Source organism: Odontesthes bonariensis, chromosome 18 (genome assembly GCF_027942865.1).
Source record: "Odontesthes bonariensis isolate fOdoBon6 chromosome 18, fOdoBon6.hap1, whole genome shotgun sequence".
NCBI lineage: Eukaryota > Metazoa > Chordata > Actinopteri > Atheriniformes > Atherinopsidae > Odontesthes > Odontesthes bonariensis.
In genome coordinates, this window is record NC_134523.1 from 198,073 (window position 1) to 212,158 (window position 14,086).

Below are 14,086 nucleotides of genomic sequence, written 5' to 3' on the forward strand. Positions count from 1 at the left end.
AGATGGACGGTGGCTGTTACCTCCCAGTTGAACACTAGAGGGCAGTAATGTTGACGTATGGCTAACCTGAAATCAAATGTATCGACTTTATTTCAGTCTCTGAAAAACAGAAAGATGGACTATGATCTTTCTGCCCTGCGTTTCTATACGTCATTGATCATAAGCGAAACCAGCCAAAGATCACCGTTCTCTTTGCTCCTCTATTTTAATATTAAGTTAAAGCAATACAATGTAACTTCTCAAAAAGCCCACTATGGAGCGCCCCCTACAGGCTTGGAGGTAATGTACGGTTACACTGTCGTAAATACAACACCCTTTCGCTATCACGTTTGTTGACGAACCGGCGAGGAGTCAGAAGGTGCAAGCTATGTCGACCGAGAAGGTAAGAGTAATCAAATGTACCTGGGAGCGTGAGAGGGGTCTATTTGTTTTATATTACATCATTTCTGGGACATTACATCATCGACTACGGTTGACTCGTAGTCTTAATGGGCTGATTTTCAGCCCCAAGTTTCCGACAAAAGAAACAGAAAAACACGTGAATGAGAGCGTCTTTATTCAGAATTCAGCTGGATTAATAAACATTTGACCGTTTTTAAGCAAAAGATGCAGAAAGATGGAAGTTTGGAGCCTGAACAGAGCACGTCGGTTCGATCCCCTGCTGTGTTATCCAGGTGAGTTAGTCTGGTTTGAGAAGCTTCATTTCAGTCAGACTAACACAGTAACAAATCTCCTATCTTTACCAATGTTTGCAACTTATCGTGTGATGGCAGGTTCCAGTACAGTTACATCTCAGAGCCCCCCCCCCGCTGGGAAGCTGATGAAGGGAAAGCCTCGGGTACGTAAAGCACTCAACATTCTTACTCTGTGCTCTCAGAGTGAGTAAAACTGGCAGGACTTGAGTTTTGACTGGAAACCGTTGGAGGAGCAGCAGGAAAAGCGGCCTTTCAACGGCTTCGTACTTCTGAACGTTCCCGACCTTCCTCTCGCTGTTCCCGTCCTCAAAGTGCGAGTGCTTTCACGCCCTCCGTGTGTCCGACAGAGCACGGCTCCTCTTCTTCTCTGCATGCACCCCGTCCGCGCCCTCAGTCATCATCGTCCTCCTCAGAGGAAGAGGGCGCCGCCCCGCTGCTGTCGTCTTTGTAACATCTGGCCAGCAGGCGCAGCTGCTCCAGGGCCTCCTGGTGGTCTGCCGCCTCCAGCCCGTGGCAGAGGAAGCTGGGGGCCACGCGGCGAACGTCCAAGCTGCTGGCGGCGCGATGCAGCTCGGAGAGCCAGGGGCCGAGCGCGGACCCCGTCTGCAAGGACGTCAGGACGGGCACAGAGGAGACGGGCGGAGCCCGCGCTGCAGGGAGGAGTTAGATATTAACCCTCATACCCGATTTAAAACAACTTCATTTCTGAAAAGGGACATTTTTGTCCCCTTTTAAAACGACCTAAAAACATCATATGTTAATATTTTTTTCCACTTTTTTTTTCATAAATCTTTTATTCCACTTCAGTTCTGATCATAACTACCAAGTTTTCAATTATTTTCAAAAAAATTAACCCTTTAGATGCCAATTTGAACTTTTTAGCCCGAATGCAAAGTGGAATTATTGAGTAGGGATAATTATGGTCTGGGATATGTCAATGATTAGCAACAACATTGATTTTTAGTTTTTTTGTTATGTCTGATTTAAAAAAAATAAATAAATCCTTTAATTTCTGAAAAGGGACATTTTTGTCCCCTTCTAAAATGATCCCCATAATACCAAATGTTAATATTTATTTCCACTTTTTTTTCATAAATCTTTCATTCCACTTCAGTTCTGATCATAACTACCAAGTTTTCAATTATTTTCAAAAATGTAACCCTTTAAATAGTGGTTTATATGATGTAAAAGCCAATTTCTGTAAAAAACAAAAACAAAAACAAAAAAAAACCCCACAAACTGCTATATTTTCAAAATATGGAATGCAAAGTGGAATTATTGAGTAGGGATAATTATGGTCTGGGATATGTCAATGATTAGCAACAACATTGATTTTTAGGGATTTTTTTTTGTTATGCCTGATTTATTAAAAAAAAACTCCTTAATTTCTGAAAAGGGACAATTTTTAATTTTTTTTCATAAATCTTTTCTTCCACTTCAGTTATGATCATAACTACCAAATTTTCAATTATTTAAAAAAAAATTAACCCTTTAAATACCAGTGTATAAGAGGTAAACACCAATTTCTGTTAAAAAACACACAAAAACTGCTGTATGTTCAATATATGCAGTGCAAAGTGAAACATTCTATGGGGGGTTATTAGGTCTGGGATATGTCATTGATGAGCTACAACATCAGTTTTTACAGCTTTTTAGTTTTTCTGCAATGGCAGATTACAGAAACGGCTCCCATAGACATCCATTATAATGAACACAGCATTAGACTATGGCACACACACATAATTATCCCTACTCAATAATTCCACTTTGCATTCCAGATTTTGAAAATACTGGCACCTAAAGGCTTCAAATTTGGGCTAAAAAGTTCAAATTGGCATCTAAAGGGTTAATTATTTTTAAATAATTGAAAACTTGGAAGTTATGTATATATATATAAAAGATTTATGAAAAAAAAGTGGAAAACAATATCAATATATATGTTGTTTTTAGGTCGTTTTAAAAGGGGACAAAAATGTCCCTTTCAGAAAAAAGCTTTTTTCACATTGTATATGATGTGTGTTTGAAATTCGAAAAAATATTCCAAAATGGACCAACTGGACCAAATATGATGAGTATCACTATCTACAGTGTGAAATTAGAGGAGAAAGTACACCCCAAGTGGAGAAAAATGTCCCCCATCAGGGATCAGGGTTACATTAGTGATGGAGTTTAACAGAGAAAGAGAGAAAGACTCACAGCCGGGCGGAGGCGGCTGGTTCTGCAGGAAGCCCTGAGCGCCCAGCGAGGGGCTGAAGATCTGAGGGAAGGGCGGGGTCAGCTTACTGGGCGTGGACACCAGCTGCAGAGCCCTGAGAGACGGAAGAAGAAGAAATGATGAAGACGCGTCCTCAGCGCACACCTGAAGCAAGAGATCTGATCCTATTCACGGATCCAGGAGACTCACAGGGGAGCCGACGGGTGGAAGGACCCGATGTAGGCGGCCAGCACCTCCTCGCCGCTGTGGAGGCTGTGCAGGGGGGTCGGGGGTCTCATCCCTGCAGACAGACAGCTGACAGAGACACAGAAACAGCCTCTGTAAACATCCTGATGTTACCAGCTGAGAAAAAAGGGTTTTCCATTAAACTCATCGATGGTTCTCTGATGGAGCTCATAAAGGTGGAATATTACCGCCTGGATGAGTGACGGGAGAGCTGTTTATTAAAATGTAAACGTGCTTTATTTATACATGTTACTATTTTAAAGTACTAAAAATAGAAAAATAAATTTACCAATAAAATAGAGAAACAATAAATGTAATATATAAATAGTAATAATAATAATAATAATAATAATTGTAGGAGCTATTTGTAGAGTTAGTTTTTGTTTTTTGGTTCTAGTTGTAAATTTAATTTACTAATTATGAGTAACTTTATTTGATTCATTTCAGTGCTTTATTTAGATTAGATTTTTCTTGCTAATATTCTTTGTTAGTTATTTGTTTTGAATATTTTGGTAATTGGGTCACACTGGGCACCTGGAGTCCCAGCATGCACCTGGGTGGGCCGATGGTTTTTTTATCAGGGAAAAGGAGAGAGCAGCAGGTTTTCTTTGTTCTTTTGTTTGTTTTATTGTTTGGAAATAAATCATCAGAAAAACGCAAAAATTCATTTTAGGACATTCGTCTTCTTTTGCCTGCGTTAAACCACATCCCCCATGATGCATCAGTGGCCTTTTGATTTGGTTTGCTTTAAGTTTAATTTGTTTTTTATGGACAAATGGCCACTACAATAATAGTAGAATTTATAAAACTAGTAGAAGGCGACGGTGTATAGATGTGTTTTTAGATGTGACGATGTACCAAAGTGCTTTACAGCAGGTAATAAATAAAGAGAAGAAGAAGTGAAAACAAATAAAAACAATAAAAGAACAGTGAAAGTAATAAAATACAACAAAACCGAATAAGATAAAATAAGATAAAAGTGCCATCATGCTACTGGGTATTAAAGCCATCCTAAATAAGTAGGTTTTTAGCCTGGATGTGAAGAGGCCCAGGTCAGAAATAAGAGGCAGCTGGACGGGGGGCTTATTCCAGAGCCTGGGGGCAGCTTTGGGAAAAGGCTCGCTCACCCCAGGGTTTGTATTCTGACCTGGGCACTTCCAGCAGAAACTGATCTGCTGACCTCAGAGCTCTGCCAGGACTGTTAAAAGCTCAGATAAATACGACGGGGCGAGGCCGTTAAGAGCTTTAAAAACACACATTAAAAGTTTAAAATCAGTTCTATAAAGGACAGGAAACCGATGGAGGGAGTTAAGAACAGGAGTGCTGTGCACACGTCTGTTGGTGTTGGTTAAAGACGGGCAGCAGCGTTCTGCACCAGCTGAAGGCGGCTGAGAGAAGACTGGGGCTGTGTTCCAAACCGCCTACTACATACTACATACTGATCGATCAGACAGTATGCAGAGCGTTTACCCACAATGCATTTCGCTCCTGCCCGAGCCGAAATCAGCCGGCCTGAAGCTGATTTCTCTTAAGCTCTAAACTCTGTAAACTTTAGCAACATTTGAAACATTTTCAGGTGAGAAAGTAGTCGTTTAGATCCCCAACGTGTTGAAAACCTGACAAAATACCGGCTGTTTACAATTTTGTTCCCACGAATTCGGTGCTACTAAAGCTAGCCGCAGTGAGCTAACGCACTTCCTGTTATTTTCACTAAATAAAATACCCGTTGCCTTTTATCACAGGGAAAGCCATTACCATCCAATTGGTGCTTTTGTTTTGAAAACAGGAAGTGAACCTACCCTCGTTGTAGCTAGCTTGAAACTGCCGTTTTGACAGGAAATGACGATCGGCGACGTCACGTTACGTTGCATCTTGGGTAGTTTGAGTATGAGTAGTAACCTCATGATGCATACCCAACATTTAGGAGAATCTAGTATGCATCCGGGAACTTAAAAAAGTTAAAGTTAGTAGGAGTAGTAGGAGTAGCAGGCGGTTTCGAACACAGCCAATGTTTAAATCCAGGCTGAAAACAGTTCTATTTAGCTGTGCAAATGACACCTGAAAGTATTTTATCTGTACTCTTCACTTTTAAATTAATTAATTAATGATTATTTTTAATAGCCATTTTTTATTTTTTATTTCTTTTTAATGATTTTATTGCTTTCTTGTGATTTTATGTAGCTGTAAAACACTTTGAATTACCTTGTGTACTATAAATAAAATCGCCTTGCCTAAATTCCCACCTGGTGAGTTTCTGGCCTTCGAAGCCTTTCAGTGTCGCCCACTGTCCGTAACATCGACCGCCTCCCGCTTCAGGGCACGCAGACAGAGGTCTCCATGGCAACGCACCACTGCAGGCACTCAGGGCGTCGGGCAGGGAGGAGCCGTGCATCATGGGAAACGGGACGGCGCCATAGGCGGCCACGACCTGGGATTCAGACCACAGTTAGCAGCGGCTCTGAGCTTCCAGCAGACGTACGGTCGGTCGGTCAGTGTTCACCTTCCTGCCCGAGACGGCCAGCGAGTCCGCCAGCTGCCACATGGGGACGCCGTTGTTCCTCAGCCTGTAAGGCGCGGTGAGGGCGTCCAGCGCCAGAGCCAGGACGGAGCTGGAGTGGTACCACAGCGAGGGCTGCGAAACAGCAAAAGAGCTAAAGCTCAGCAAATAGCCAACAGCTGGATCAGAAGCTCAGAATCACACAAACTGAAGTATTTTTAATAGGGCTGGGCGAGTTAACTCGTTATTATTTAACGCAGATAAATATTTTATCGCTCATTAACGCAGTTGTTTTGTTTTTTTCTTTAAAATTTTTTGGGGGGGCTTTTGTGCCTTTAATGGAAAGTTCAGATAGACAGGAAGCTGGGGGCAGAGAGAGGGGGAACAACACGCAGCACCCCTGTTTTATTATTTATTTTATTATTGTAAAAGTCTGTTGCTCACAGGCTTTTATTTTGTAAAAGTCTGTTGTTCACAGGCTTTTATTTTGTAAAAGTCTGCTGCTCACAGGCTTTTATTTTGTAAAACTCTGCTGCTGTCTGCTGTGGAACAGGAAAAGAAAGTAATCGGCGGATCCATCAAACATGGAGAAGGGTACGGAACTTTTACTCGGCCATTTTCATGTTAAAGTTCTTCCAGACGGCGGAGTCGACAGAACCAAAGTCATCTGTAAACTCTGCCAAGTTGAATTGTCTTCTCAGCGTAGTAGTTCCAGTCTAAAATATCACTTAAAGGCAAAACACACAACTGATAGCAGCAAGTCATTCAAGGAAACAGACAGTGGAGCGAGGCTTCTACATAAAAACTACAGAAAGATGCTGATGTTAAAAGTGTGTTTGCACAACAAATGTTATGGCACTTTCATTCATATGGCAGCACATTTAAAATAAAGCTAAATGCTAAAAGCTATACACTACTTTTGGATTCATTTTTGGATTCTGCGTACAAATGAGATTAATCGTGATTAATCAGGGAAATCATGTGATTAATTAGATTAAAGGTTTTAATCGTTGCCCAGCCCTAATAATTACGTTCAGTTCACAAGTTTCAAAGGTTCTCCGACTGTTTCTTTAAGATAAAACGCTGATTGCAGAACTCACATCATAAGAGAGGTGCGGGAACTCCGGCGGAGGGCCGGGCCGCCGGCCCAGTCCGCCACGCAGGGTCAGCGGGCAGAACATGGAGCTGTGATTGGACATGTGGAGCGCTCCCAGAGTGCAGTTCAGGAGGCGGTACAGGTCCTTGACTGGAGTCTGGAAAACACAGGAAAGCTCCTTTAACCCTCCTGTTGTCCTGCGGGTCCAAAGTGAGCCACCACCATGTTTAGCTGCAGAAAAAATACCTTAAACTATCTTTTTCCAACTGTAAATGTTATGACTTTTCCTAAAGGGACCCCATCATAAGAAAAAGTCACACTTTATTTTTGTTTATGTTTCCATGTGGGCTGTACACCACTAGGGTACAAAGATTGTCTTATGGGTCATTTTTGACCCGTGAATTATAAAAACATGTCTCACCTTAAGCTGCTTTATTTTGGGGCTTTGGTATGGCGGCATTTTTTACCCATAGGACAAAGGGGAGTAAACACAATGTTAAAAGAGAACTGCGGTATTTTCAACATTAAGCCTCTTTTCTGAGTCGTCTGCAATGTTTTAGAACCCCCCTCACCGCTTTTTTGATGTTTACTGCTGTCTCCGGTATTTGCCTAATTTTGATTCTTCTCAACCTGCTTCAGAACGGCTAGTCATGTGCATGTCCTAAAAGGTCCGTAAAAGCACCATAAACGTCCGTTTTCAAAATCATCAACTCACCGGAGTGGTTACTGGTGTGCACTGGTAATCCATATCACATTTCGTGGCGAAAAGTTGCTTCTGTCGTGTTTTATTTGGCAGCTCGTTCATGCTCGCACTATTTTCTTAGCGGTGGCGGAGTAATATCAGCGAACATCCAGTACAAAATGTCAAATAAAACACGACAGAAGCAACTTTTCGAAACAAAATGTGATCTGGATTACCAGTGCACACCAGTAACCACTCCGGTGAGTTGATGATTTTGAAAACGGACGTTTATTGTGCTTTTACGGACCTTTCTGGACATGCACATGACTAGCCGTTCTGAAGCAGGTTGAGATGAATCAAAATTAGGCAAATACCGGAGACAGCAGTAAACATCAAAAAAGCGGTGAGGGGGGTTCTAAAACATTGCAGACGACTCAGAAAAGAGGCTTAATGTGGAAAAAAACCACAGTTCCCCTTTAAGACCGCACAAGGGTTTTTTTTTTTTCACATTTCAGTTTGTAACATAACCACACCAACTCGGTGTAGTGTTTGTTCTGTGTTTGAAAAATAAAATAAAGTGTTATATATATATATATATATATATAAAAAAAAAGAACAGGGTGAAAACAGACTTTTAGCAGATATCATTAAAAGGACTGTTTTCATCTGCTTCTTTTAATTCAGAACATGTTAAAGAGCAGTTTTAAACAAACTTATTTATTTAATCTTAATCATTACAAGATTAAAACACTAATTAGACCAAAAAAAAAAATCAACACGTTTTGGAGCTTTTTGATTCTTAGACACACAAGAACATAATATCTTTGATGCTAAAGTGTTGACTTCCGTGCAAACAATGAATAAAAAGCACACTGTTGCCATAATTGAAAAAAAAAAATAAAAAGACCGCACAAGGGTTAAAGGTCTGCAGTCGGGCAGCAGATGAACCGGCCTGAGCATCACTCACTGAATCCGGGCGGCTGACCGGCGCCAGGCCCCAGGTCAGGATGCCCCGCCCCCCGTAAGAGTCCCGCAGCAGCTCGGTGAGCTTCGAGCCCAGACCGGCGAAGCCGTCAGCCAGGTCGCACAGAACCTGGAAGCCCTGAAACCAGACGGAAACGGGTCAGAGAAGGCGGGCCGAAGGGCGGCCGGGCTGAGAGGAGGCGGAGCTACCTGAAAGTAATCGCACTCCTCCACGAAGAAGTGCAGCCGGTCCTCCAGCTCCTCCAGCAGCGCCCCCTGCAGGAGACTCTCGCCCTGGGCGAACGCCTCCAGACGGTCGGCCTCCCTGCACGAACACACAGAGCGCTCACCATTTCTGAACTTTACTGCATTCATCACGATGTCATCTCCAATATTCACCCGACAAATTCATCTTTTCTTATACATTTTTAAATATATGAAACCTGCCTGCATCCCATAATGTTTGGATATCATCACTGGGAGTCTCAGATTCCCTCTCACACAACAACGTCAATGATCAGACCTTAAAGGGACAGTTCGCCTCTTTAAAGGGACAGTTCGCCTCTTCTGACATGAAGCTGTGTAACATCCCATATCAGCAACATCCTTTATGAACATCTTCTTACCCCCTGCTGCGTCCTGTGAGCAGAGTTCCAGCCTCGTTTTGGTGTTGATGAAGGTAGTCCGGCTAGTTGGCTGGGGTTTAAAAAATAAAGCGTTTTGCTTCTCAGAACAATATGCGTTCAACAGAGTAATACATTTGCATCACAAAATGGTTCTCCAGGAAAAAGTCAGACCTTTCCTTTCCTTTCCTTTCCTTTTGTTTCCCTCCCTTTCATTTAATTTTGTTTCGTTTCCTTTCCTTTTCTCTCTTTCCTTTCTTTCCTTTTCCTTGTCTTTCCTTTCCTTTTTCTTCTCTTTTCCTTTACCTGCTGTGCAGAGCGAGCAGTCCCCTGCTTCCGAGCAGCAAACAGCGTAACAGGCGCGGCTGTCGGCAGCAGGCAGTGATACGAAGGGAGAGAAAATAGGGCCAAGAGATTGTGAGGTCTGACTTTTTCCTGGAGAACCATTTTGTGATGCAAATGTATTACTCTGTTGAACGCATATTGTTCTGAGAAGCAAAAGGCTTTATTTTTTAAACCCCAGCCAACTAGCCGGACTACCTTCATCAACACCAAAACGAGGCTGGAACTCTGCTCACAGGACGCAGCAGGGGGTAAGAAGATGTTCAGAAATGATGTTGCTGATATGGGATGTTACACAGCTTCATGTCAGAAGAGGCGAACTGTCCCTTTAAGAGCATCTGAAACGGCTCGGCTGCCTGAAACGAGGCTCTAAAAGCAGCTCAGGGCTCTTCTTGTTGGACTTCTCGACTTCAGCCTCAGAGCACCTCGTCTCCTCTCTGGGTTAGGTTTAGGTTTAGGGAGTTAATTCTGTTTCTGACTGCACTAAAGCTACAGAGCTGTTTCCCACTTCTTCAACTGGTTGAGTAAAACAAATGTAAAAGTAAATCTGGTATAATGTGCTGCTTTTGTCCCACCTGAGTGCATTTCTCAGCTGCTCTGAAGCTAAATCACAAAGAACACGTGTGTGTGAACGCTGCCATCTGCTGGTGAAAAGCAGCAACTGTCAGCCGCTCGTATGACCCGACAGGTGTCGGTAATCTGGCTCCTTACCCGTCGTGGTTGTACTTGTGGATGACCGAGACGGTGCGCGGGTGCAGGTGGATCCGCAGGAAGTCGGACCACACCTTCACGCTGCCCTCCAGCCTGTAGCCCTGCTGGACTCGGGCCAGGCGGCCGTTCACCGTGTCCACACCGACGGCTGCTGCTGCCGGGACAGAGTCCACAGGTTCACTCAGGATTTAACTTCAGAACACAGACGGTTTGATCGGTGCTTTCTTACCCGAGAGCTGAGAGGAGGAGGAGGAGGAAAAATCTGCCCCTGCAAGTATCGTCCCGTTCTAGGGACAAAGACAAGTTTAAATCTATGATGCAAAGAGACCTTGTTTTTATTTCCACCTTAAATACTCACATCCAGCTTGTCCAGATCTTCAAGGAAGGAGTTCTTCACTGAAGGACTCTCTTTGTGCATCATGAGGCTTCCCTCCCTGAAAATAAAGCTCATTTCTACATCAAACAGGCCAAAATACTCCAGAGTCTAACATAAACGCAGCCGCAGAGACAACGCTGATTACCAAGTGGCAGCCGAGGCGTCTTTGTCTGCGTTGTAAAGACTTCCCTCCTGCCGCAGAGTTCGAAGACTTCCTGCACACAAAGTTTTTCTCAGTTTTCTGCGTGAAACCGTTTAACTCAGGAATTTATTCTGAATATATTAGATTCAGCGTTTAACAGGAAGAGAACCCGAGGAACTCTGGAGTCAGCAGCTGAACAGATTTAAACGATGTGCTGGATACCTTTGAGATCCATGGAAATGAGCCGCGGCGTGTAGGTGACGTGTCCACCCAGAGTTCGTCCTTCACGAAACACCACGTCGCTCTGGACCTCCGCCAGAGGAGACCCCGGATCGTACGACAAAGACGCATCCTGCACACAAAGAGAAGATCACCTCCATTCCTCCACCAACGCTCATGAAGACTCAACATCAGAGATTACCTGATAATACAGAGGAACATTTAACATCTTTAAGAGATTTAATGTTACTACCAGATTCATTAGCAAAGGAGTGAAGACAAATATTTATCAAATCTGAATTTAGATTATTAGAAAGAGGATTTTTCCCCTTTTTTCCCCTTTCAGATCCTGTTCATCTGCTGGAGATAGTTCTTTAGGCCTGACACTTCTTCTTTTGTCCTCCACTTGTCCAGTTTCCTCAAATGTTTTAAGGACACACTGCACACCATGCTGAGATATGCCAAGTTTTCAGCTAACAGCTCTTTGGGAATCAGCTTGTTGCACATGAATACATTTATTAATTCAGTTCATGACACAGAAACCAAATCTCTGCTCAGCGATGCAGACCTTAAAGGGGAACTCCGGGGCATTTGAAGCGCGTTTCCATTGCTAGAGGTTGTCAAATACTGATAGTAGGACACAGAGAGGTGCGTATCTGCGCTCCCTGTGTGGAGATCGCTCTGTCCGCACAGCATGTCATGCGAGGCTAATACGTGGTGGCTAAGGGGCAAGCGCTAACCCTTCCACGTAAAACAACAACTTGCACACTGCAGAAACGTCACACCACTTTATAACCCATCTGACAATAAAGTCACAAGCCTTACCATCAAAACCATATGCATGGTTCTCACATTACTGGCATGGGGACGTTACAAAACAACTTTATAAACAGCATGTAACTCACCGGCTGGTTGTAGGCTCGCGCATGTGAAAGCCCAAAAGAGTCGATGGAGGATAATCCCATATACAAAACAATTATCTTCTCTAGAAAAACTGCGTTCAAGTATTTAAAACATTAAAACAATATTACTGGGCATGTAATGTTTTAAATACTTGAACGCAGTTTTTCTAGAGAAGATAATTGTTTTGTATATGTGATTATTCTCCATCGACTCTTTTGGGCTTTCACATGCGCGAGCCTACAACCAGCCGGTGAGTTCCATGCTGTTTATAAAGTTGTTTTGTAACGTCCCCATGCCAGTAATGTGAGAACCATGCATTTGGTTTTGATGGTAAGGCTTGTGACTTTATTGTCGGATGGTTTATAAAGTGGTGTGACGTTTCTGCAGTGTGCAAGTTGTTGTTTTACGTGGAAGGGTTAGCGCTTGCCCCTTAGCCACCACGTATTAGCCTCGCATGACATGCTGTGCGGACAGAGCAATCTCCACACAGGGAGCGCAGATACGCATCTCTCTGTGTCATACTATCATTATTTGATAACCTCTAGCAATGGAAACGCGCTTCAAAATCCCCCGGAGTTCCCCTTTAAACTGCATTAAACTGCAGCAGAACTTCAGCTTATGATTCAAATCCAGGCTAAAAACCTGCTTATTTAGGATGGCTTTTAATACCCAGTAGTATGATGACACTTATCGTATTTGATTTTGTTGTATTTTATTGCTTTCTTTTATTGTTTTTACTTCTTCTTCTCTTTATTTATTACCTGCTGTAAAGCACTTTGGTACATCGTAATGATTGTCTGTAAGAGGGCTGTAGAAATAAAATACATTTACATTCAGCTGCTCCTCTCTTATAAAGATGATGAAGACAGAACATGTCAGCAGATATGATCCATATTCATTATTTACCCTCGTATGTCTCTAAAACTATTTCTCAAGTCAAAAGAACTATGAACCTGATCCACAATGACTGAACTTCAGTGTAATGTGAAATTTGGTGCATCCACATCCTCTGATTCAGCAGCTCATTAAAGGACCATTTCACAGCTTTTTAATGGCAAAAAGCATCTCAGACCAGGTTCAGATGAAACAACATTTAAATAAGTCAAATTTTGGACCAGACTATTCTGAAGAGGTTCTTTAAAACACAGTTCAGTGGTATGCGGAGCCGTTGTTGTATTTGTGAAAATGCAGAAAAAAAACACCCATTTCTTGGGTGGTGTTCCTCTTCTGACCCACAGAACCTGGAAGAAACCCTCGGCGTGACTTTTTAAAAGTGTTTAATTTGTGGAGCCAGACTCATTAATCACAACAAGCCAGGGGTGGAGCAGGGATTTTAAATGTGGGGGTGTTCCGGGGGGGTACATGAGCGCCACATCAAGCCCATAGACAGACGCTGAAGTTGGCATCCGATTCGCGAATTAAATGGATGGGCATAAAGGGCCATTTTACAGCATTTTTTTTGCATTTTGATCGCCCTAAACTGGGTCCTGTATGGAAACTACAATAGTTACACTGCTCAAATCTGGATGGAATTATTCTAAAGAGGGTACAGAGTCTTTATACATTTTATGATTTGTTAAAACTTTATTTGGTCACTGAAAATTCAAAAAGGTGAAATCATCTTGCTGTAAAAGTCCCCCACGGGTGCGACGTTAATGCAACGAGCCCTCAGCCTCTTACAGGGAGCATCAATTCTGCAGCGTCTTACATTTGACAACACACGCCAAGCTAACCACAGCTAGCTAGCTTAGCGTTAGCCGCGATGTGTTTCTCACCTGTAAATTCCACCAGTGGGTTCCCACGAAGTTGGAATAATGTCCGAGCTGTAGCGTGATGACTTCTCTGCAGAAGCTGCTCATTGTGGCGGGTTTCAACACTCAGGAAAAGACAAAAAAATTAACAACTTCGGACATGATTAACGCGCTGCCGGAAGTGACGACACAGGACGCACCACAGCTGCTTCCTATTGGCTGAGAGAGATAGTATGACGAAATGCGATTGGTCAGATGAATAGCGGTAGTTCGGTTTCACCGTGCCGGAGTTTCACGTGTGATCTGTGCGAACAACTTTTTACAAACAAATACAAATAAGTGAATACATGTATAAATAATGTATAACAATTGAACATGTTATTTTATATTGTAGGAATTGGTAGGCTCAGAGAAATAATTTTATTAGAAATCTTAGTAGGATGAAAATGAAATTGGATATAGTAGATTTATTGCAAAAAGAATCAGGAAACAGGATATCAGGTTATTTTTTATTATTTAAAACAGTGTAGGTTGTATAATAGAATTTAGTATATAAATTAATGTATATGAGTAGGGACTATGTAAAAGTGTAGGCATATGTGGATATGGGTGTATATATGAGTATATGGGTGTATACACATATATA

At 42.6% G+C, this 14,086-nt stretch overlaps 1 protein-coding gene across 2 annotated transcripts; it reads right to left on the reverse strand.

Annotated features, from left to right (window-relative positions):
- Positions 1-539: 539 nt before the first annotated feature.
- msto1 (misato mitochondrial distribution and morphology regulator 1) lies at positions 540-13,640 on the reverse strand. Of its 2 annotated transcripts, none has more exons than XM_075450050.1 (14): positions 13,465-13,640; positions 10,790-10,919; positions 10,571-10,640; positions 10,408-10,483; positions 10,279-10,336; positions 10,050-10,200; positions 8,584-8,698; positions 8,378-8,512; positions 6,733-6,885; positions 5,636-5,767; positions 5,379-5,563; positions 3,100-3,204; positions 2,892-3,004; positions 540-1,345 (listed from the first exon to the last, which is right to left on the reverse strand). In XM_075450050.1, exons 1-14 carry the CDS (start codon positions 13,546-13,548, stop codon positions 1,086-1,088), a joined length of 1,767 nt encoding a protein of 588 aa, XP_075306165.1. In that variant the 5' UTR covers positions 13,549-13,640; the 3' UTR covers positions 540-1,085. The 2 variants fall into 2 exon arrangements, with proteins under 2 accessions (XP_075306165.1, XP_075306164.1); XM_075450049.1 differs by having other exon boundaries at positions 10,050-10,203.
- Positions 13,641-14,086: the final 446 nt, after the last annotated feature.